Source organism: Gymnoscopelus braueri, assembly GCF_963280865.1.
Source record: "Gymnoscopelus braueri genome assembly, chromosome: 15".
NCBI lineage: Eukaryota > Metazoa > Chordata > Actinopteri > Myctophiformes > Myctophidae > Gymnoscopelus > Gymnoscopelus braueri.
This window is the reverse complement of record NC_137620.1, coordinates 7130572-7155571: the sequence shown is the minus strand read 5'-3', so window position 1 is coordinate 7155571 and position 25000 is coordinate 7130572. Positions and strand designations below refer to the sequence as shown.

The 25000-nt window shown below is 41.4% G+C and overlaps 2 protein-coding genes across 2 annotated transcripts in view; one reads left to right on the top strand and one right to left on the bottom strand.

The window, feature by feature from the left end:
* LOC308101322 (calcium uniporter protein, mitochondrial-like) overlaps nt 1-20686 on the top strand; it is a gene marked incomplete at its 3' end in the record, with an annotated part of 54944 nt that extends 34258 nt beyond the window's left edge. The window contains exons 13-14 of the mRNA XM_080450747.1: nt 17578-17694; nt 20663-20686. Of these exons, the coding sequence (XP_080306873.1) occupies nt 17578-17694; nt 20663-20686 (141 nt within the window). The remainder of the gene's footprint in view (nt 1-17577; nt 17695-20662) is intronic.
* A 15-nt stretch (nt 20687-20701) lies between these two features.
* cfi (complement factor I) overlaps nt 20702-25000 on the bottom strand; it is a gene marked incomplete at both ends in the record, with an annotated part of 23109 nt that continues 18810 nt past the window's right edge. The window contains 4 exon segments of the mRNA XM_080450746.1: nt 20702-20770; nt 21744-21892; nt 24421-24424; nt 24427-24524. Of these exon segments, the coding sequence (XP_080306872.1) occupies nt 20702-20770; nt 21744-21892; nt 24421-24424; nt 24427-24524 (320 nt within the window).

Here is a 25000-nt window from a genome sequence, read left to right as displayed (position 1 = left end):
AATCAAATTAATTACTGAAATAGTGTGTGACCATGAATCATAATCATAATTGTTTCACAATGACTCATGTGATATGTAATTGTCACTCTGTTATAGTTAACACTATAGTTCATCTTGTTGTTAGATGTTTGATAATATATTACAATTTTTTTTTAATATTATAAAAAATGTCTGACACATACATACACACACATATACCCGTAACTAATAATTTATATATATATATATATATATATATATATATATATATATATATATATATATATATATATATATATATATATATATATAAAAATTATTAGTTAAGGGTTTAAAGGAGCCTCTTTGTAAGTCAATGAGGAGCATATTTTAAATTATCAATTTCTAGTCAATGGAGAAATTATTTTTTATTTCTTGTCCACCTTTGGAGTTACATCATGATGGCAATAACTACACAACCCAAACCTCTACCAAAGTGGTCTTGCAAATGTGGGGTTATTTATTGCGTGTCTCGTCCCGTCCCGTCCCCCCCGCTCATCCCGTCACGGCCCCCTGTCGCGGTCAACCCCCCCCCCCGTCCCGTCCCCCGTCCCGTCCCGTCCTGTCCTGTCCCGTTGTGGCCCCCGTCGCAGTACACCCCGTCCCCCCCCCCGTCCCGTTCCCGTTCGTCCCGTTCGTCCCGTTGCCCGTCCGTCTCAAACACACACACACACACACACACACACACACACACACACACACACACACACACACACACACACACACACACACACAGTGTGCAATACTTTGCCATGCTTTCTCCCTGGATCTATTTATTGCGGTCGCGTTTCCTTTCTTGCTTAAATACATTTTACTGCCTTGTATGATTTCATGAGCTGCTGCAGTGCTGCTATTCAGCCACAGAGAAGAACGCTGCTCTGGTTTTGGACTCCGTGATTGGTCAAGTTCAAGGAATCTGCGCTCGAGTTCATGGTCTTTTATAGAAATACGTCGCCGGCGAATCCCCGCCCATTCAGCCTGGCTTCATTATCCTGGCTGGACACAGCCTGTCTTGACATGGCCTAGCTCGACAAAGTTGCTCCTTTTCAGCCTGGCTTGGCGTCTGAGGAACGGAATAAACGAGGCTTTTCGGACCCGACTTTGTCAAGCCTGGATTTGGCTTAAGGCCAGGCTTTTTTAATTCACCTTTTGAGGAACAGGCCCCTGGTCTCGCAACATACACCCTCGCCCAGGTGACCCAGCCGGGGTTGATCAAGCCCCGACTTACGTCCCAGGTAGCTACCCCCGGTCAGTCCTCTTAGGGCAAGACAGTGCCACTCAATCCGCTTGTCCGGAACTACTCTGCCGGGACTGGGGGAGAAGAGAGGCTCTGGCACGTGGAGGAGCTAGGCTCTGTGGATGGCCTCGTGGCCAGGCTCCTCCTCCGTCTCACCAGGTCCAGGACCTGAGCGTTTCACAATATAACTTAAACCCAGGATAAACACGTAATGAAACACTTGTTTCCAATGTGCATGGATTGAAGTTCTCAGTCGCCACAACTGATTTCATTCATTTGGATTCCATAGAAGCCAGCATGTTTTCTATGGAAGCATGTTGTGCAGCGAAAACAGCCAATCTACAAGCTCTCAATGCGTCGCTTGTAAATAGGCTGTTTTCGGTTATTATTCTAAGCATTTGTAGTGGTAATTCAGACGCATTTTCCATAAAATCCTAATAGTCTCAGATGTTTCATGCGTTTGTATAAAAAACAAGGTTAAAGTCTGTGACTTCTTCACCTGATTGGCAGTGTGTAGAACAGCAGGAACAATATTTCTAAAACATCATAATGTTGCATATTGTGTTAATTGTTTAGGAATCAGTGCTAGTGTGTGTGTGTGTGTGTGTGTGTGGGGGGGGGTTCATACTGTTTCAGAAATCGCACAGTAGGACTACAAATACAAATATAGCTGCAAGCAGCGATAATACGGGCGAGAGAGAGAGAGAGAGAGAGAGAGAGAGAGAGAGAGAGAGAGATGGAAACGGAATAGATTGAAGAGAGAGAGAGAGAGAGAGAGAGAGAGAGAGAGAGAGAGAGAGAGAGACACATGGACACGGAATAGATTGAAGAGAGAGAGAGAGAGAGACACATGGAAACGGAATAGATTGAAGAGAGAGAGAGAGAGACATGGAAACGGAATAGATTGAAGAGAAAGAGAGACAAACATGGAAACGGAATAGATTGAAGAGAAAGAGAGAGCGAGACAGACATGGAAACGGAATAGATTGAAGAGAGAGAGAGAGAGAGAGCGAGAGAGCCATGGAAACGGAATATATTGAAGAGAAAGAGAGAGAGAGAAATGGAAACGGAATAGATTGAAGAGAGAGAGACATGGAAACGTAATAGATTGAAGAGAGAGATAGATGGAAACGTAATAGATTGATTGGACATCTCAACCTATTGCCATTAACAGGAATCGAGCTCTCAACCTTCGGATTGACAGGCTGCAACACTACCTATAGTGCTATAGCTTTGTCCAGACTGAGGTTGTCTGTTGAAGATAATAAACTCTTGCCTTCTGTCATGAACCAAGCCCCTGTTTCACTAACACTAAGATCACTCGTTCACAAACCATTTACCAATAGAGAAATTGTATGTCTCCTCGGAACCGAAACCAGTGAAAGCAGCCGATCTACAAGCTCAGAAACACGTTGCTATCTGAAAAGTTTTGAGATTGTAAATCGGCTATTTTCAGAATGAAGTATGTCATACATTGCAAAAACATACCCTCTCAAATAAGCATTTCAGGTTATCTTTAACAATTGCACATGCATTAATTGACACAATCATGTTGTGTGCAATGCAACTTAAATTAAGTCTGCATCAAGTGAGGTTTGAACTGGCGACCTTGAGGTTTTAAGGCACACGCTCAAGCGAGAAGCCATTGGACCTACAGACAGAAACTGTGAAAAAAGAGATTACACAGATGATACAGTTTCACGCAAATAGCTGAAAAATCCTGGGTTTAAGTGTTTTTCAAACAGCTCAAAATTGCGGACAATCTAAGGGCGGAGCTTACTGGTCAAAGCGATACATGTGTTCCTTATGAGTCAAGGCACAAGTGTAAGCAAGTTTCACGACTTTCGGCCAAACAAGGCATGACTTTTGCCTGTTTAAAGTTAGCATTTTCAAAAAATTGCTATAGCGCCCCCCTTTGGCCAATTGGAGTAAGATTGGTTTCAGTGATATTTGGAATGACCTTCAACATTTCTGCAAAGTTTCAAAGAAATGTGAGTCTGCATGTATGTGTTAGGGGCAGATGAATAATTTTCATAAAACTGCAATAGTTCAAATCTATCTCCTCCTGGGATTTTTGTAGCCTGGTAAACCCTCCCTCCAGAAATCTCATTGTATTTTATTTCACTCCTGGAATCAAATGGAAATGATATTTCCGGAGGGAGCGTTTACCAGGCTAGGATTTTTTTCTTTACACATGAACTTTGGACCTCTGCCGACAAAACGTTAGTAGCGGATTTTCCATAAGTGAAAAAATGCAGAAGTTAGGAGCCAATGACTGTTTTTAGCGGTGCCAGCCGCTCTACATTTGACCGTGTGTGTTTGCGTGTCCGTCCGTCCGTCCGTCCGAGCACGGCATGAGCAGCTGCAGCACAAACAGGACACAGTGCAACACATGCACCACGTAAAGACATGCACACACACACACACACACACACACACACACAGGCTGGTGCGCACGTGTACACACACACACACGCACGCACGCACGCACGCACGCACGCACGCACGCACGCACGCACACACACTAAAACGACCGATCTGCAATGTGAGTAAAAATTATTAAAAGTAAATAGAGTACAAATATTTAAAAGTAAATACCTTGAGTAAAAATACTTAAAGGGATACTTCACTTTCGGGCCGGGGACTCATTTAAAAAAAATATTAAAAATAAATGAAAAAAGTTATGGAAAATTCATGGCCCCCTCACGCATTAGTAGGACACTCTAATGCGTGAGGGGGCCATGAATTTTCCATAACTTTTTTCATTTATTTTTAATATTTTTTTTAAATGAGTCCCCGGCCCGAAAGTGAAGTATCCCTTTAAGAGTACTTATATTGAGTAAAAATACTTAAAAGTACTCAAAATTAGTAAAAATACTCAAAAGTTGAAAAAAAAGGTAAAAATACTTAAAAGTTGATAAAAAGAGTAAAAATACTTAAAAGTTGTAAAATTTTGTAAAAAATACTTTAAAGCAAATAAAGTCACTAAAAATACTTTAAAGTAAATACATTGAGTAATAATACTTAAGAGTACTTAAATTGAGTAAAAATACTCAGTAGTACTCAAATGAGTAAAAATACTTAAAGGTGAAAATGAGTAAAAATACTTAAACATAGTTAAAATGAGTAAAAATACTTGAACACAGTTAAAATGAGTAAATATACTTAAAAGTTGACAAAAACTGTACAAATACTCTTTTAGTACCGCCTCAATTCCAGCACCCACACATCAAATAGAGTAGTACCGTCTGAATGCCAGCGCCCACACATCAAATAGATTTGTACCGCCTGAATGACAGCACACACTCATCAAACAGAGTAGGCACCGCTTACTCACACTGGGTGTGATTTTTCATATAATTCAAAGTGGTGGGAGATCTAAAGGTCAGAGGTCAAAAGTCAGAGGGTGAAAGTTGTTCAGCATGAGGAGACGCATATGTGTATCCAAGTTTCATGTCTCTAGGTCAAACAGGGCATGAGTTGTACCTGTTCAAAGTTGGCATTTTCAATTGAGTGCTATAGCGCCACCTTTTGACGAAAGATTGTGAGAATTATTTCTTGATAGTTTTTCATGACCATCTACCATATGGCCGAGTTTCGTAAAAAGCGACAGTACGGTTCAGCCAGAACTGCGAAAAGTGGCAGAATCGGAAGAATACTGCCAATCTTAAAACAGGGCCCGCTGCCATGCTGGCAGGCTGGCCCCGTAAATACAAACATTTTCAGTCGTGACATTTTATTTTGCTTTAATCCGTGTGTGTGTCAAGTCAAGTCAAGTCAAGTTTATTTGTATAGCACATTTAAAAACAACATCAGCTGACCCAAAGTGCTTTCCAAACAAAGAACGGATAGACCTTAGTCTATTTACAAAGCAGAGTAAAGGCATAAAGAGACAAAGTGCAGTAGAGACAATAACAAAACAGAACAAAACAAATAAAAACACGGCAGGGACAAAGAAACAACAGACAGAGAACCTCAATGTACGTTAAAAGCAAGAGTAAAAAAGTGGGTCTTCAGTTTTGATTTAAAAATCTCAATAGTGGGACTTATCTTAATGTGAAACGGGAGATTATTCCAGAGTATAGGTGCAGCCACGGAGAAAGCCCGGTCACCTTTGGTAATGAGGTTTGTTGAGGGAACTGAAAGGAGTTTCTGGGTGGATGATCTGAGTAACCTAGTGGCAGGAGGTTTATGTAGCAGATCAGAGATGTATGGAGGGGCTAGGCCATTGAGAGCTTTAAAAACAAAGAGCAGTGCTTTAAAATCAATTCTATATTTTACTGGTAACCAGTGCAGTTGAGCCAGCGCAGGGGTGATATGTTCTCTTTTCTTCGTTCCAGTGATGAGTCTAGCAGCTGAGTTTTGAACCAATTGTAACCGGGAGATGGTGGACTGGGGTAACCCCAGATATAGAGAATTGCAATAGTCCAAACGAGAGGTGATGAAGGCATGGGTTATTGTGACTAGGTCGGTGTGTGTTAAAATGGGTTTTAGTTTGGCTATGGTTCTGAGCTGGTAAAAACTGCCCTTGACAACACTACTAACCTGTTTATTAAAATTAAGGGCTGGGTCAAAGAAGACACCTAAGTTCTTTATAGGTCTGTTTAAAATTGCCTTAAGGGGGCCAAGTGCTTGAGAGAGACGAGCGGTTGAGGTTGGAGGGCCAAACACGATTACCTCAGTCTTGCTCTCATTTAGCTGGAGGTAATTAGCTGCCATCCAGCTTTTTATGTCCTCCAGGCAGTTAAAAAGATTGGTGAGTGAGCTGGTGTTTTCGGGTGTGGCTGGTACATAAAATTGTGTGTCGTCGGCATAACAGTGATAATTAATATTGTGCTTATGGAAGATGGTGCCAATGGGGAGCATGTACAGAGAGAACAGAAGAGGTCCTAAAATTGATCCTTGAGGGATGCCACATGTAATGGGGGCTGAGGATGAGGGGCAGTTACCAATTTGTACATTAAAAGACCTGTCCTGTAAATAAGAGGCGAACCATTTTAAAACTGTACCCTTAAAACCAACCTCATCCTCCAAACGTTTTAAAAGAGTAATGTGATCAATCGTATCAAAAGCTGCACTAAGGTCAAGGAGGATTAAAATGGCACAGGATCCGTTGTCAACTGTTAAAACAATGTCATTATAAACTTTTAGCAGTGCAGATTCTGTGCTATGTTGTTTTCTGAAACCGGATTGGAATTTGTCCAAGATAGAGAAGGAGTTGAGGTATGATGAGACCTGTGCGAAAACAACTTTTTCTAAAATTTTGGAGAGAAATGGCAGCTTAGAGATGGGTCTGTAGTTATTGTTATCATTGGGGTCAAGGCCTGTTTTTTTGAGTAATGGCTGAATGGTGGCATGCTTAAAACTGGAGGGGACGATTCCCGTTTCCAGACTGCTGGTGATGATGGCCATAATGAGGGGACAAATGGTGATGAAAACCTCCTTGAAGAGGCGAGAGGGAATACTGTCAGAGGGGCAGGAGGTGGGTTTTAAGTGGGCGACCACCTCAGACAGGAAGGAGGAGGACACAGGTAGGAAGTCCCGAAAGTGGCTTGATGAGTGATGGATTACAGCGTGATATGATGCTGGAGGTAAGATGAGCGATCTGATATTATTTATTTTGTCTGTAAAAAAGTTTCGAAACTTCTCACATGTGTTAAAATCGGGAGCGGGAGTAATGGCAACGGAGGCAGCAGGGTTTAAAATGGTGTTTATGGTTTTGAAGAGTATTTGGGGTCGATTGGAGTATGTGTTTATTAGGTCAGCATAATATTCAGATTTGGCTGTTTTTACTGAGGTTTGATAGGTCTTTAGGCAATTGTTGAGGATTTCATAGGAGATCTGCAGTTTATCTTTCTTCCATTTTTTTGTGTGTATGTGTGTGTGTGTGTGTGTGTGTGTGTGTGTGTGTGTGTGTGTGTGTGTGTGTAGGTGGAGAATGACCTGAAAAGACTCCAAAAGCCAATCCGGCTACAGCTACCACTGGACCAGATACAATCTACAACCTAACTCTCTCTATCTCTCTCTCTCTCTCACACACACAAGTTTACACACACGCACGCACGCACGCACGCACGCACGCACGCACGCACGCACGCACGCACACACACGCGAATATGCAAAGATTACACTGCTCAAGTACAAGTTGAATTGACTTTAATTTGCAGAAACACTGCAGTCAGTCACTGAGTCTCTACAGATTCCTTTATAGACAACTGTTACATAGATTACTCTTTATAGATACTATACTCTGTATAGATAATGGTTTATTTTTGACGTTTCTTTATAGGTTACTTTATGGCTGTCTGTTTCTTTATCAACGACTGTTACTTTATAGCAGTGGTTCTCAACAATATTTCACCATATTTATCTGTGGAACCAAGTCACACAAAATGTAATGCTTCAACTCCTACATTCCAAGTGCTTGGGGGGTCCCCAGTTCAAATATGATTATGTTGGGGGTCCCCAGTTCGAAAATGATTCTTTTGGGGGGTCGTGGACTGAAAAGGTTGAGAACCACTGGTTATAGGTTACTTTATGGATGGGTGTTTCTTTGTAGATTACTGTAACTAATTTAACTGTGTGATCTGTTTTGTACTTTTGTACATTCTGAAGTCAGTAACAACATGAAATATAATGATGCCAACATATATATTTGTCTGGAACAGCTTTTTCTGTGGCTGATTCTCTCCCCATGATCACCAGGGAAGATGTCAACACATAGCTGTAAAGCAATAGCCTATGTGATATACTGGAAATCCTCTTTTTTTAAAACACCCAATAAATACCACTTCCTGTAACTCTTCTGTTTTGTTTTCACTGACAAAAGTCACTTCCAGTGTGATCTGCAGTGTGATCTGCGTTTCTGCTGCTGGTCTGAAAACGTGTGTTTTTTTTAAGCCTTGTAGCAGTAAAAACATTTATTTCCACAAAATGGCTTTGAAAATCAAGTACCAGTCAAGAAAAGGTGGTTTCTGTCCGACAGCGACGAAATGCAGAGACAGTGTAGTAGAGCCTCAGTAAACTAATGAGGCTTGATAACTGTATTGTTGATAGATAGATAGACAGACAAACAGATTTCAATAGTTTCTCACCAAGCAAGAAACAATAGAAATCTTGGAGGAGCAAATGGAACTATTTGATCATGGTGAGTACAATGGAATAAAATAGATGTAGTACCTTCAGTTTGATTGTAACACGTTGCCTTAGCAACCTTGCGTTGGACCTGGTCGCAGATGTAGCTGCCCCACCACACACACACACACACACACACACACACACACACACACACACACACACACACACACACACACACACACACACACACACAAAAAGCTCTGTCAGCAGATTGTAACAGGTGTGCGTGCGTGTGAGTGTCTCTTTGGTATCTTCTCCACATGCTACAGTACATTGGCTGCTGCCATGTTCCATAACTTGTCTCACACAACACCTCCTCTGCAGGAGAGGAGTGGGGAGGAAAGGAGGAGAGGATTAAAGTATGACTAATGTTAATAATAAAACAATGATAACATAATTATAAATAGAATCCATTTATTTTATGTCCCACCATTGAGCTATAATTAAGGGACATGTGAGCAGAGGATAGTTGCAATCTGACCTTCATGCAATACCCCATGTCAACCAGTAGGTGTCCTACCAGAACAGGTTTTGATTGATTGAATACTTTATTAGCAGTTTGGGTTTAAGGTCAGCTAAGGGGATTTAAAACCCAAGAAAGCCTATGGCTTGTTTCCATTGGGGTACTTTGTACTCAATTCATAGATACATTTAATGACAGACAGATGATAAACACGTTTTTTTTTTGTAAAGGATTTCCTCTGTAATCAGTAAGAATATCTTGAGGATTGTTACTCATCCAAGGTCATTTCGACTATTCATCCTCCTCATGGTACCACAACACCACTAAGGCCTTAAAAATAAGGCTCCAGACATCCCAAAACAAACTAGTAAGGCTACTTCTTGGCCTTAAACATACATCTCCTCTAACCCCTGCTCATTTTGCTAAGGCTCAGGGTTGAGGACAGAGTACAGCAACTTGCAATGGGCCTGGCCTACAAGATACACCACAACATTCTGATACCCATATACTGTATATTTGTACATGTATTTCAAAAACGTAAATGAAGGGGTTGAACTCGTTCTCCTGCTATGCAACAAAAATGTGTGGAATGCCCTACCAAAAGTAATAAAGGAGCGTAAACCCTACATTTTCAAAACTGCCCTAAACAAATACCTTTCAGGAGGCTGCAATTAGAAACTGGCCCATGTCAAAGTAATAACCTAGCCCTCCTCAAACTGTTTACTGTATATATTTTTTGTTATTTTTCTTATTTTTCTTACTTTTAAAATGTTCATAATGATGTTCTGCATAGTAGTATATCTGGCTGTGTTTTAATGTCTCCATGAATTGAGTATGTGGGGATCTCATTTGAAACAAGCCATCGCAGCTTTTATGAGCCATCCATTTTGGCTGACCTTGTATTGTAAACTGTACTTCCATGTACTTTTTCTCTGCAATCTTCTAAATAAAGTATTCAATCAATCAATGCACACTACTATGCAAAACATCATAAAATAGTTTAAAAATAGGCTTGGACTTTTACAGAGGCCAGTTTCGAATTGCAACCACATGCACTTGGTACACTTTTAGGGCAGATTGCAGTTGTTAGTTACACACACATTAGTGGAGTTTGTTCCAATAAACCTCTTTAGTGTTTCAGTGACAAACTTCTATAGCCTTGGATCAAGACTATCATAGATGTATTTGTATCAATTTTGACATTTGTATATCTATGATCGTCTTGAGCTGCAACCCCCTATTGTCACTGGACATCCGCCCGTAAAGTCTGTATTTCTCCAAACATGTACAAATGCAACATATAAGGTGCTTACCCAGTAGCCACGGATGTTAACTAGCGCTGCGGGGAGAAGGAACACATTCCTAGTAGGCAACACACCTACAAACCACTTTATAAGTAATGGCCAATAATGAACCAAACTAGGCACCACAATTACAACAAGTACAGACCCTGTACAGTTACACGGCACATGTTTAAACCAGTTAAATTAAAGGTAATTCAATGTTTGTTAGTGTCCCCATTCACTGCTGGTTCAAATGGTATCAAGTCCAGACCTGCTCTGTTGCCCCTGGTGGTTGAATTCTGAAGCATTCCTGAATGGCTGGGGAGGAAAAAGGAAAAGAGGGACAGAAAGACCGACCGACAGACAAAGCCTCCTGAGGCCGACCCCCTGGGTCTGGCAAACTGTGTGTGTGTGTGTGTGTGTGTGTGTGTGTGTGTGTGTGTGTGTGTGTGTGTGTGTGTGTGTGTGTGTGTGTGTGTGTGTGTGTGTAACTAAAGTTGTCAATTAACCGTAGTGTAGTGAAACTATAATATTTGCCTCTGAGATGTAGTGGAGTAGAATTAAAAGTACTGAAAATTGGAAATACTCCACACACACACACACACACACACACACACACACACACACACACACACACACACACACACACACACACACACACACACACACACACACACACACAAAACTTTCTCATTTCCATCCAGTGCAACCTGAACCTTGCTGAGCACACTTGTACATACATACATACATACATACATACATACATACATACATACATACATACATACATACATACATACATACATACATACATACATACATACATACATACATACATACATACATACATACATACATACATACATACATACATACATATATATATATATATGTATATATGAGTAACATTTCTATATGTTGTCTGTCACTCTAGTCTTGTCCAGTCAGCGTGTGTCTTCTGTCCAGATACAGCACAGAGCTTCCAAAAACAGGTAACACACACACACACACACACACACACACACACACACACACACACACACACACACACACACACACACACACACACACACACACACACACACACACACACACACACTTGTCCTGTCATCTTGTGTTTTGACATGCTTTTGTTGTTATCCATTGGGTTTTGTTGTGATACTTTGGTTGAGTGTCCACTCTGTTGTTAATCTCTCAAGAACAGATTCAGAGCTGCGCTTGAATCTGTCGGTAGCCACGTTGAGAACCTATGCACAGTAGCTACAAGTGGGCGCTCATTTCCCACTGGAAACAAACCGAAACTCATTTAACAATAGCGTCCTCGAAGCCGACAAAACCACGGAAAGTAACATTTTAACTTGCTCTTTCATCATAGAAACAAGTGGGCTTATAACCAAAACAATTCATGTTCTTTGGGAGAAATGGTGTCCGTGGAGAAATATTGTTAGTGGGAATGAAAACATAGGCGCACCACCGGAAGTGGAGGGCTGAGGGTAGACCAAAACCCTGGTTTCCAGTGAGCATAGCTCCTCCGTACAGCTCCGCCCAGAGTCAAATGCAAAATTGAAAAACAGCTGTTTTTCCTTTTTATTTGACGATGGGTTCCCAGATTGCTCTGTTGTCAACATTGATGAACAGTTTCCCATTCAGTTCACAGATTGCTCTGTTGTCAACATTGATGAACAGTTTCCCATTCAGTTCAGTTCTTATTATTAACAACCTGTACATACATACAAACTAGTGAAAATAGCCAAGCTAAGCTCACAGCGCGTCGCAATGCGACTCGATGTGAGCTTGTATATCTGAGGCAGGGCACTGCGTCAGGGACCCATAACTAGTGGCAAGCAAACTAACACTATGAGAGCCAACCCAGGGCAAAGCCAGGAGAGACAAGAAGTGCACCACGTAGATGCACTTCGGCGTAACAGCTTAGCCAACAATACTGTAGAGCTCAAGACCCTGATGCTAGATAGGAGAGTGTGGAGGGCAGCGATTCAGGAGTCCCAAGTTGGTGTTGGCTAGACCACACTCACACATCGCATCGCAAAGACCCTATTCTATATGATCCGGCCTAACTGACCCATGCCCCCCTCAACATAATCCCCCCCATACCCTCTACCCCCAACTCCACCACCTGCAATACGCCCCCACTCCCACAACCCCCCCCACCCCCAACTGCCAGCCCACACCTCTCCACCTCCCTAACTCAAAACCCCATCCCACTTCAGGAGTCCTGAGTTGGTGTTGGCTAGACCACACTTTCGCATCACAAAGACCCTATCCTGTATGATCCGGCCTAACTGGCCTATGCCCCCCTCAACATAATCCCCCCCATACCCTCTACCCCCCAACTCCACCACCTGCAATACTCCCCCACTCCCACAAACCCCATACCCCCCAACTGCCAGCCCACACCTCACAACCCCCATAACTCAAAACCCCATCCCATCCCATACCCTCATACCCCCAAATCCCACCCAATCCATTACCCCCACTCCCAGAACCCCCGGTCCCCATGCCCCCAACCAGCACACCACAACCCCCAAACTCCACCCACCCAAGCCCTCATGCACCCCCCACCCCATACCCCCCCAACCACCACCCACACATCCCACCCCCATACCCTCATACCCCCCAACCGACACACCACAATATTTTCACAGGGTTGTTGGCTGCCACGGTGTTCACGTGTGATTTTGATCTGCAATTAATAAAAAATCACGACAATGACGTTCACATTTAAGCAGCAATGACAACCTCTAACCACAAGTTCAAAATGTTCAATGCCAAAACCTCCTATCTATACCTAAAAATGACCTCCTATCTACATTGATGCACATTGGAGGTTTTTACCTAGAAATAGTTAGGCTTACAAACAAACATTATTTTTGTTAAATAATGCTTTTTTTATGCTCATTTTGAGATCAATACATTCTACAGTACTGTATCAAGTATTACCATTATTTTTTTTTATCAACTCACACTCTTGGTGTGATAAAAGTGTCACCACCTGACACTAATCATAAGCAATCAACAAGGCAATGCAATTAACTTGACAGTTACTAACAAATACTTAAATAGTAAGGGTGGAAGACACTTTTTTATTTAGAAAATAATTGATTACTACAAACTGAAAGACATTTAGACGGTCTACATAACATAGAATTCCCAAGTTTCAGCTCTGTCTGCTGCTCAACTAGTTCTGGTGCAGATAAGAGGTTTTGCGCTTCAACATTTTAGCACTAATTGGCACTGAACAAGATAGGAGGTTTTAGTCAAATGACTTTTTCTGACAAAATGAGGGGCGGGACTATCTTGCAGACAGACTGAGCATGTGCAGCATAGCCTATAGTCCTCATCCACAGTGAAATCCAAAAATCATGAAATTTGCACATAGGAGGTTTTGCATTTTGGCCATCGATATTCAATCTTGACTGTAATAAAAAACAATATAGCGTGCCTAGCACGACAATGACCTAATCTAGAAAAGATATATATAAATCACGGTTGCTTTATATAAAAATAAAAAATAAAGGATCTGTGCCCCGTGAAATAAAAGTGGTTTTTAGGTGCCTCGAATTAGCTAGCTTAAAAAACAAACAAACACTCAAATAGGGCTAGCTAGGCCTGGCCTCCAGCCAACAGTGACTCCTCAAACCAGCCCCCATTTCTAAAACAAAAAAGGTAGTAACAGTAGTAGATTCTATCAGATATAATATACAACTATATCTTGTGCCTAGCACGATTGTGACCTAAGCAAGTTTAAGACGGATTATTGTGTACAAAGTCCCGTGCCCCGTGTATTAGCTGCTTCGGAGTAGCCAGCTAGCATACCTCTCCTCCTCACACCACCTCCGGCCCCTGCTCCTTCGCGGGTGCCGGTGCGGCAGTGTGCAGTAGGCCTCTCCCCGCTGGTGACGATGTAGTAGCCCTTGTAGGTGATGGTCCTGGTGATGGCGTCGCAGCCTTCTCCTTTCCCTTGATACGTCGGATAAAGTCTTTCACATCCTCTGGTTTGTCAAAGGCTTGGGTTTTGTCCTTGTATGTTATCAACAGTTTTGCTGGGTATAACATGCCTTGACGAATCCCAGGGATCTCACGGAGTTGTTGACGTACCGAGTCGAATTCTTTCTGCTTCTTCCGCACCTCAAGCGCCAGGTCCGGGTAGAATCTGACCGTCTTGTCTTCGTACAGGACTTGGGCTTTGGCTCTGGCTGCCGCGATTACCTTCTCCTTGTCTCTGTAGTCCAAAAACTTCATAATCAAAGTTCTCTGGGGAGCGTTGTCGTCCTTTCTTTGGCCAATTCTGTGAGCTCTTTCCACAGCTAGCTTCGATGCTATCCCCAATGTTTGAGGTAACCACGCTTCGAGAAAGGCACATGCATCGGTGCCCTCTGCCTTCTCTGGCAGATTTACCAATCTTAAATTGGATCTCCTGGCCCTATTTTCAAAATTGATTAATTTAATCTCCATTTCCGTGTATTTCTTTTTGAGGTTCAGGTTCTTAGACTGTAATTCAGCGACAATGTCCTCAGTGCTAGAGATGCGAGTCTCCGCACATTTGACACGTTCTGTACATTCCCCGACCTCCTTCTTTATTCCTTCAATAGCCGACATTACAGAGTCAAACTTGTTGGAGAACTCGGACTTCATATTCTTGATAGCCTCGAGTACTGGTGCATTACTGCGGCCCAGCTCGTCTCCCGAATTCTCCGCCGTTCCAGAAGCCATGTTGCTAGCGTTAGCTTCCTTGGTGTTGGGTGAAGTGGAGCTGAAGTTTAACTTAGGCTGGTTCTTCTCACGAAGTCTTCTTGATGTTCTGTTCATCTGGAAACTTATAATATTATAGTTGCTCACTTTTCCATTGTTTACCACTTTTACATAATTTTAACAAGCCTACGGAACGGAGAGATACACGTCCGCCTAGCTCGCCGCCATCTTGAAAGTCCTAGTCATAGCCTTTTGAATTAAATTCCATTTAGTTTTAGTCGACTAAATATCATAAGATTTTAGTCGACTAAATCTAATGTTGATTTAGTCGATTAAACTTTATGTTTGCAGTCTTTGATGGCGTTATGATGCCTGATTTAACGACGCGTTGTGAGCTTGTAGATTGGCTGTAGATATTGCATCACCCGCACACTACCAAGCATAAAATGACTTGACTTAGTTCTACTGGATCTCTTCTCCACTAGTCCCTCCCTAACATTTTCGTCTACTTTTTATTTGTAGACAAAATTGTCATTATATTTAGTCATAGCTTTTGTCGTCATAGCTTAGTTTTTATGTAGTTTTTATTCAGTTTTCATCAGTGAAAAAAGGTTGTCGATGAACAGTTTTAGTCAACGAAATGAACACTGGTGTGGTTTGTCTCCATATTCCATCAGGGTCTCATGAACATGTGACCGGTCTGGACGACATGAAGGCAGTGGTCCAGATGTTGCACGCCGCTCTCCACATGCCTCAACACCAGCTCACCACACACACACAGCTGCTGCAACAGCTGGATGACCTCACGCAGAAACTGGCCCCCATGGAGACACACTTCATGTGTACACACATGAAGTGTGTGTACGCAAACACAGACCAGGCCTGTGTGCACACGCACCTAATTGCTAATATTTAAGATAATCGCAATTATTTTTGCATAATCGTCAGAATAGTCTCCATTCGTATGTACAAATGAATCCGTTTAAAAATTGTTGAAAATAGCAGATCTATAAGCTAGCAGGTAAGAATAAGTATGTATTGTGCGCTTACTAGGTAATTACATGGTAACTGCAAGGTAAATTACCCAGTAGTTACTACTGTAGGTAATGACAACGTTTTTTTCCTGACTTTTATTACACAATTACATTTACCAGGTAAATTACCCAGTGGTTACTAGGTATTTTCCTGACAACTACCAGGTATCAATTTGTTTAAATGTGACTGTGTTAGGGTAACAATAACTCAAGATATCTACCAGGAAATTACTCAACAATTGCCATGTATTTATCTGGTAATTATCTAGTAGTTACCTGGTATTTACTAGTAACTACTACTACTGAGGTTTTACTAGATAACGTTTTGGAAATGTATGTGGTCCAACTTTCTAAGTACTGGGTAAAAACCAGGTAATTATCTGAGTTATTGCCGGGTAACATGTTCAGAACTACACACCCTGATGGGTTGTGGAGGATTATAAAGTAGAATTACCAGGGAATTACATGGTATGGCGACAAACCACACTTCCTATTACTGTACAGTTACACCTTACTTACAGGGTAACTCTCAAGGTTTCACCTGTTAATGTTTTACTAATTACTGGGTAAATAGCAGGTAATTATTGGGTAAATATTTGCTAGTTATTGGGTAAATACTCTGTAATAATCAGGTAAATACATGTCAATTGTCGGGTAAATACCTGGTAGTCAGTGAAATATCTAGTAAATACCAGGTAACTACCATATAATTACCAGATAAATACATGGCCATTGTTGAGTAATTACTTGGTAAATATCGTTACCCTAACACAGTCTAACACCCTAACAAATTGACCGGGTAATAGTGGAGGTTATAATCTACAATCAATCATTACTGGGTACCTACCAGGTAATTATTAAGTAAATAACTGGTAGTTGTCAGGAAAATACCTAGTAACTGCTGGGTAATTTACCTGGTAGTTACCAATAAATACTTATAATAACCTGGTAGTTGTCAGGAAAATACTTGGTATTTACCTAGTAACTACTGGGTAATTTACCTGGTAAATGTAATTGCCTGGTAATCACACAATACTTATAATTACCTGGTAGTTGCCATGAAAATACTTGGTAATTACTTAGTAATAGTTACCATGTAATTACCTGGTAATTACCTAGTAGTTACCTGGTGATTATTATTTAGTACTGTAAAAGGAAGGGTTACCAATAGCAGATCTAAAAGCTCACAACACGTCACGATGTGACGCGCTGTGACGCGCTGTGACGCGCTGTGACGCGCTGTGAGCTTGTAGATATGCTGTTTTCAAATAGCCAATGCAGCCAGATCTGCAAGCTGTTAAAGCAGTTTGTTTAAATGAGTTTATAAAATGTTATATTTTCACAGGGATTATTTATTAGTGTGTTAGATATACATTTCGGAGTGGATACATGTATCCAGATGCCTGTCAGACGGTCAGACAATGCTGCTCCGCATCTCAAGGATGGAACAAACGAGTGTAGCCAAAGTCAACAACTGCCTCCGACCTGACGTGAGATCTGAGTGGGCCGTATGCTGAACACAAAGTCAGGATATATTGATGAATGCCGAAAGTTGCAGTGATCTCACCACACACCCATTATTTGGTCTACACCGCGTTGATAAATGAGGGCCTGTGTGTGTGTGTGTGTTATATTGCTAACATGCAAATATATTTACATGGCTCAAAAAATCTGTGTGTGTGTGTGTGTGTGTAGGGCTTTGTGTATCCGGACATCAGAGACAGGCAGTTCCTGCATATCTTCTATCAGAAGGCCAAAGTAGACCGATTCAACATCGACAAGTACAACCAGCTGAAAGACCAACTCGCTGCGGTAATCACGCACGCACGCACGCGCGCACACACACACACACACACACACACACACACACACAAGCTCACGACGCCATCAATTTGCCCAATGTTTGACCAGTTTTTATAGTACAGTTTGTTGATCACTTTTGATGCAGTAATGGTCTTTTTCTTTTCTTTCTTTAAATTTTTTTAGGTATGAAAAAGGTCTTAAAAGTCCTTAAATTGTCACTTTACTGTCATATGGGGACCCCCCATCATATGGGTTGAGAACCACAGCTGTAAACGATTGTTGCGGCATCTCTGTGCAAAAGTGGCTATTATTAAACCCAGGATAAACACGTAATGAAACACTTGTTTCCAATGTACATGGATTCAAGTTCTTTGTCGCCACGACTGATTTAATTCATTTGGATTCCATAGAAGCCAGCATGTCTTCTATGTTACCTGTCTACTAGGAATCAGCACAGTGTGTGTGTGTGTGTGTGTGTGTGTGTGTGTGTGTGTGTGTGTGTGTGTGTGTGTGTGTGTGTGTGTGTGTGTGTGTGTGTGTGTGTGTGTGTGTGTGTGTGTGTGTGTGTGTGTGTGTGTGTGTGTGTGTGTGTGTGTGTGTGTGTGTGTGTGTGTGTGTAGGTGGAGAATGACCCAGGGCCTGTTCCTCAAAAGGTGAATTAGAGCTAAAGCCTGGCTTTTCCACCTATCCTGGCTTAATTTAGCCAGGATTAGAGCTGAGTCGGTTCCTCAAAAGGTGAATTATCTTGAAGATTAGTTTAGCCAGTTCACCCTGGCTAAGTTTAGCCTTATCCGATTCCTCAAAAGAGAATTGAAGCAAGCCTAGCTTAGTTACCATGGCAATTTAGCTGTGAAGTTAGCCTGGTCAGGAGCAGGCTAACAGCCAAGCTTACTTAATCTAGTGCCTTGTTCTTCAAGTTTTTCCACAGTTAATTCAAAACATGTGTTTGTATATGGACTCATTTTAATGACCCTGCATTCAAATAAAATGAAATAAATACAATAAGATATAATCAAATTAATTACTGAAATAGTGTGTGACCATGAATCATAATCATAATTGTTTCACAATGACTCATGTGATATGTAATTGTCACTCTGTTATAGTTAACACTATAGTTCATCTTGTTGTTAGATGTTTGATAATATATTACATTTTTTTTTAATATTATAAAAAATGTCTGACACATACATACACACACATATACCCGTAACTAATAATATATATATATATATATATATATATATATATATATATATATATATATATATATATATATATAAATTATTAGTTAAGGGTTTAAAGGAGCCTCTTTGTAAGTCAATGAGGAGCATATTTTAAATTATCAATTTCTAGTCAATGGAGAAATTATTTTTTATTTCTTGTCCACCTTTGGAGTTACATCATGATGGCAAGGTAACTACACAACCCAAACCTCTACCAAAGTGGTCTTGCAAATGTGGGGTTATTTATTGCGTGTCTCGTCCCGTCCCGTCCCCCCCGCTCATCCCGTCACGGCCCCCTGTCGCGGTCAACCCCCCCCCCCCGTCCCGTCCCGTCCCGTCCCGTCCCGTCCTGTCCCGTTGTGGCCCCCGTCGCAGTACACCCCCCCCCCGTCCCCCCCGTCCCCCCCCCCGTCCCGTTCCCGTTCGTCCCGTTGCCCGTCCGTCTCAAACACACACACACACACACACACACACACACACACACACACACACACACACACACACACACACACACACACACACACACACACACACACACACACACTGTGTGTGCTTGCAATACTTTGCCATGCTTTCTCCCTGGATCTATTTATTGCGGTCGCGTTTCCTTTCTTGCTTAAATACATTTTACTTCCTTGTATGATTTCATGAGCTGCTGCAGTGCTGCTATTCAGCCACAGAGAAGAACGCTGCTCTGGTTTTGGACTCCGTGATTGGTCAAGTTCAAGGAATCTGTGCTCGAGTTCATGGTCTTTTATAGAAATACGTCGCCGGCGAATCCCCGCCCATTCAGCCTGGCTTCATTATCCTGGCTGGACACAGCCTGTCTTGACATAGCCTAGCTCGACAAAGTTGCTCCTTTTCAGCCTGGCTTGGCGTCTGAGGAACGGAATAAACGAGGCTTTTCGGACCGACTTTGTCAAGCCTGGATTTGGCTTAAGGCCAGGCTTTTTTAATTCACCTTTTGAGGAACAGGCCCCTGGAAAGACTCCAAAAGCCAATCCGGCTCGACCAGATCCAATCTATAACCTAACTCGATCTATCTCTCTCTCACACACACACACACACAAGTTTACACAACACTGGACCTAACAAACACAAACACATGCACGCACGCACGCACGCACGTACGTACGCACTGTTTTAACTGTGTGATCTGTTGTGTACTTTTGTACATTTTGAAGTCAGTAACAACATGAAATGTAATGATGCCAACATATTTGTCTGGAACAGCTTTTTCTGTGGCTGATTCTCTCCACATGATCACCAGGGAGGATGTCAACACATATCTGTAGAGCAATATGAGATATACTGGAAATCCTCTTTTCTTTTTTAAACACCCAATAAATACCACTTCCTGTAACTCTTCTGTTTTATTTTCACCGACAAAAGTCAACTCCTCTTGTGTGATCTGCATTCTGGATTGCTGCTGCTGGTCGTTTAAAAACGTTTAATTTTTTTAGCCTTGTACCAGTAAAAACATTTATTTGCACAAAATGGCTTTGAAAATCAAGTACAAGTCAAGAAAAGGTTGTGGCTTAGTCAACAAAAAAAACAAAGCCTATTCCAAAATAAGTTGGATAAGAAATCACAATTATTGTATTTGATACTGTCTGAAAGCTATTCGAATGATCTGCAAGTACCCCTCCCCCCAAAAAAAAGATTTGGCAAGTAGTCAGGTGTCTTTCATTAAAGCAGGGTAAAAATTGCTGTTCAAAGTTCTATGATTGTATATTCATTGTGGCTTTCAGATTGGATACCATTCTTTATTATGAAGCTTTATTGCGTAATCAGATGTTGTATTTGGAGACAGCAGGCCATCCTGTATGAAGTCTGATCCACTCAAAGTAATGAGCCACCTGAGAGAGAGAGAGAGAGAGAGTATTTATATTATTATTATTATTATTATCATCATCATTATTATGATCATGATCATCATCACTAAATGTCTTACAAACCAACATACAGTACAAGTGTATACGGGGTGTATGCACATTTCTAAAGTGGCAATTTAAGGACTTTTAAGACCTTTTTAATACCTCTAAAATTAAAGAACGATCATTAATGCGCCAAAAGTAATCGACACACTATACAAAATGTTTTCGAACATTGGCCAAATTGTCAAATATTACCTAAGAAAGATGCAATCATTGTGAAAATAGCTGATCTACAAGCTCACATCGCCTTGCATCGCGAGGCCCTGTGAGCATATAGATCGGCTATTTTCACAATATTTATCTGTGGAACCGAGTCAAGCTAAATGTAATGCCTCAACTCTTACAATTCCAAGTACTTGTCAGGGTGGGGGGGTCCCCAGTTCAAATATGATTATTTTGGGGGGTCACCAGTTCAAATAATATCATTATTTTGGAGGGTCCCCAGTTCAAATAAGATTTTTTTTGGGGGTCACCAGTTCGAATAATATGATTATTTCAGGGAGTCCCCAGTTCAAATATGATTTTTTTGGGGGGTCCCCAGTTCGAATAATATGATTATTTCGGGGGGTCCCCAGTTCAAATATGATTTTTTGGGGGGTCCCCAGTTCAAATATGATTTTTTTGGGGGGTCCCCAGTTCGAATAATATGATTATTTCGGGGGGTCCCCAGTTCAAATATGATTTTTTGGGGGGTCCCCAGTTCAAATATGATTTTTTTGGGGGGTCCCCAGTTCAAATAATATGATTATTTCGGGGGGTCCCCAGTTCAAATATGTTTTTTTTGGGGGGTCCCCAGTTCGAATAATATGATTATTTCGGGGGGTCCCCAGTTAAAATACGATAATTTTGGGGGAGTCTTGGCCTAAAAAGGTTGAGAACCACTGTACTAGGTTACCTGTGTGTAGACTCCAGGGAAGTTGGCCGCGCCACACCTCTCTCCCCAGCTGACGATCCCCCACAGGTAGGACACGCCCAGCTCGTCCTGGCACACCAGAGGACCCCCGCTGTCCCCCTGGCACGAGTCCACACTGCCGTCCAGATCACCTGAACACAAACACTCCATTACTCATCAGCCTATATCGTTGCTGTGGGGCAGAAACCTCATCTCCATATTTTAACTTTTTGTGTTTTCTATAAATAAATCATATTATATTGATTATACTACAGCGTCACACAAAAGCATCAAAAGTCCATATGGTTTAGTTACATTTAAAAGAGACAACATTTGAAAATAAACACACAAGTTACTTGCATACTTTATTGCTTTAGAGGACTTAGTCTAAATGTCTGGTTTTATTCAATATTGATTGAATTATATAGAGGAATGATGTAAAAAATGCCAAAACTTTGTACCAAATAATGCAACTTGTTGGCCATGATCTTACGTTAGAATTATTTAATAATCAGTGTAAGTAATGGATCACCAAAGCTCTGAATATGATAATTAATTTGGGGAATAATGTCAGTCAAGTCAGTTAACTGAATTGCCAACGTGGTGTAACCACCATTCAAGGTCTATATTGTGCAAGAAGACCATGGTTGCATCCGAAACCACATACTAACATACTGTACATACTACATAGTATGCTATTTTCAGCCTACTATTTAGTGTCTACTAAGCAGTAGGGTTTGAATTCGGACAAAAAAGTTACATGGCATATTAAATAGTATGTTAGTGATTTCAGATGCAGCACCGTCCGAAATTGCATACTAACATACTATTTAGTGTGTCAAATTACTTTTTAGTATGTCCCGCTCAATGTAACAGAAACTGCCAAAAAATACATCTAAAATCTATTCTCATTTGATATTTTAAAACAAAGTATGAGAACACTTTTATTCACTTAAAGTGGATCAAATATAAAGAAAAAATTGGTTTGATTTGACATTTTCAGGCACATAAAAATTGTGCAAAAGTTGTTGTTTTTTTCAAATGACATGACACCAAACCTGATACAAGTTTTAAGCGCTGTTAATCACATTATTTACATATATTAGTTACATGATGAAGTAATCATACCTTAAAAGGTATATTTTTCAACTTTTAAATACTAGATAAAAAGTGAATATGCTTTATGTAAATGTGTTTTATTGGCAAGATTTTTCAGGATTTATCATTTTATCGTGACTTTGACTTGAGCGTATGGCAAACTCAGATCTCACGTCTGGTCTGAGGGCGTGTAGGATTTGTCTACACCCTTTAGTTCCATCATAGACCTGCGGAGCAGCATTGTCTGACCGTCCGACAGGCATCTAAACATATATATTCACTCCAAAAATGTATAGCTATAAAACTAATGTGAAAATGTGAAAACAAATATATTTTGTAAAGGCATACATCGACGATATGTCATATGAAATTGCTATGATATTACCAAGTGTACAAGCATTCGATTAAAATCGAGCAATTAAAAACAATATTACATATTTACAATGTTACAAGTTAGATGCTTAATCATTCAGCCATTTAAACAGTGCTTTACTTGCTCTGTGTTAAGACATGAGCGCATGCATGCCAGAGGATTTTGGGAGCGCTGCGCTGGAATATTTTCATGACATGGAGACATTGGAGAATGAAGTCTCCCAACTTGGGTACTGTACCCTACAGTAGGCTACGTCTTTCTGGAGTTGTGTGCAACCTGGGTTAAGGATAGAAACCTGACGCTCCAAACCTGTGCCCAGCGCAGGTGATTTTCACGCAATGCATTTGGGCCACAGGATATCGGAGGTATAACCATCCCAGAACACACCAGCCTTCATCCACTAATGTTTATGCATTCAGTCATCAATCACTCCATAAACGTTCAGATTATGACTGCCTTGCCAGGCTATCTCTCATTAACGTGGGGTCACGGCAGCCCGTGACTCACAGGGAATACCTGATTGATTTATTTTAGTGTAACTCGAACGCGCACTGCTCGTTAATGGGTTAAATTAATATACAAACGTACTCCATTCATGACGATGTGATTGGTGTCATTCATGTAGGCTACTTGACAAAGGTTGTAGGTTACCGTCACGGAATACATGGTAATCCCACTTGGGTGTGTGTGTGTGTGTGTGTGTGTGTGTGTGTGTGTGTGTGTGTGTGTGTGTGTGTGTGTGTGTGTGTGTGTGTGTGTGTGTGTGTGTGTGTGTGTGTGTGTGTGTGTGTGTGTGTGTGTGTGTGTGTGTGTGTGTGTGTGTGTGTGTGTGTGTGACATGTGTGTGTGGTCGGACGCGGACATGACAGGCAGCGATCGAGGCGGGCGGGGGAAACTCTTATTGGCTTTCATTACTTTGTTCGTATTCGGGTTCTAAAATTGGGCGTTTCGATGATGTTTATGGCCGTGTTATTTAAATGACGGTCGGTTTCAGCCGTCAGATTTATCAAACCTCAGACGATTTGTACGCTGGGATTGGCTCTATACGATCGCTTGATAAATCCCACGTGGACGTGGGTGTAAGCCGATTCCTCGGCTCGAATTTAAGCTGGTTTGTATGATCCGTTGATAAATGAGGGCCAATGAGTCTATATCCTGCACGCAACACCGTTGTGCGATGAAGTATGAATCAGGCTTTTCTTCGATTACCTACCTGCACATCATGCCTGGTTTGAAGCGGTCTTTGTAGAAACTCTGACAGTCTGGGATGAGAGACACATTGGCCCACAGCAACACCTCTGCTCCCTTCCCCGCTACAGACAGACAGACAGACAGACAGACGGACAGACAGACAGAGTGATAAGTAAGCAGACACACGGATAAAAGTAGATTGGGAGAAAGACAGACACAAAACATCAATTACATCAACCAATTAATCACACAACTGACACTTTAGGGACTCCTACTGGTTAACGGGTGTGGAAAAAACACAGAGGCCAACCGGGTGCTCAAAGGAGATTAAAACAAAGTCTAAAAAGTATATTGAAAGTGCTTCTAGGATCAGCGGGAACACAGCCCGCGGCCAACTACGTATCATTTTTGGGGTTCTTTCACATGAAATAGTCTGAAAACCACTGATACAGCAACATAAGTTTTTTCAGAAAACTATTTTTGTAGAATAGCCCTCAGGTCTTAATGGGTTATCTATCTATCTATCTGTCTATCTGTCTATCTGTCTATCTGTCTATCTGTCTGTCTGTCTGTCTGTCTGTCTGTCTGTCTGTCTGTC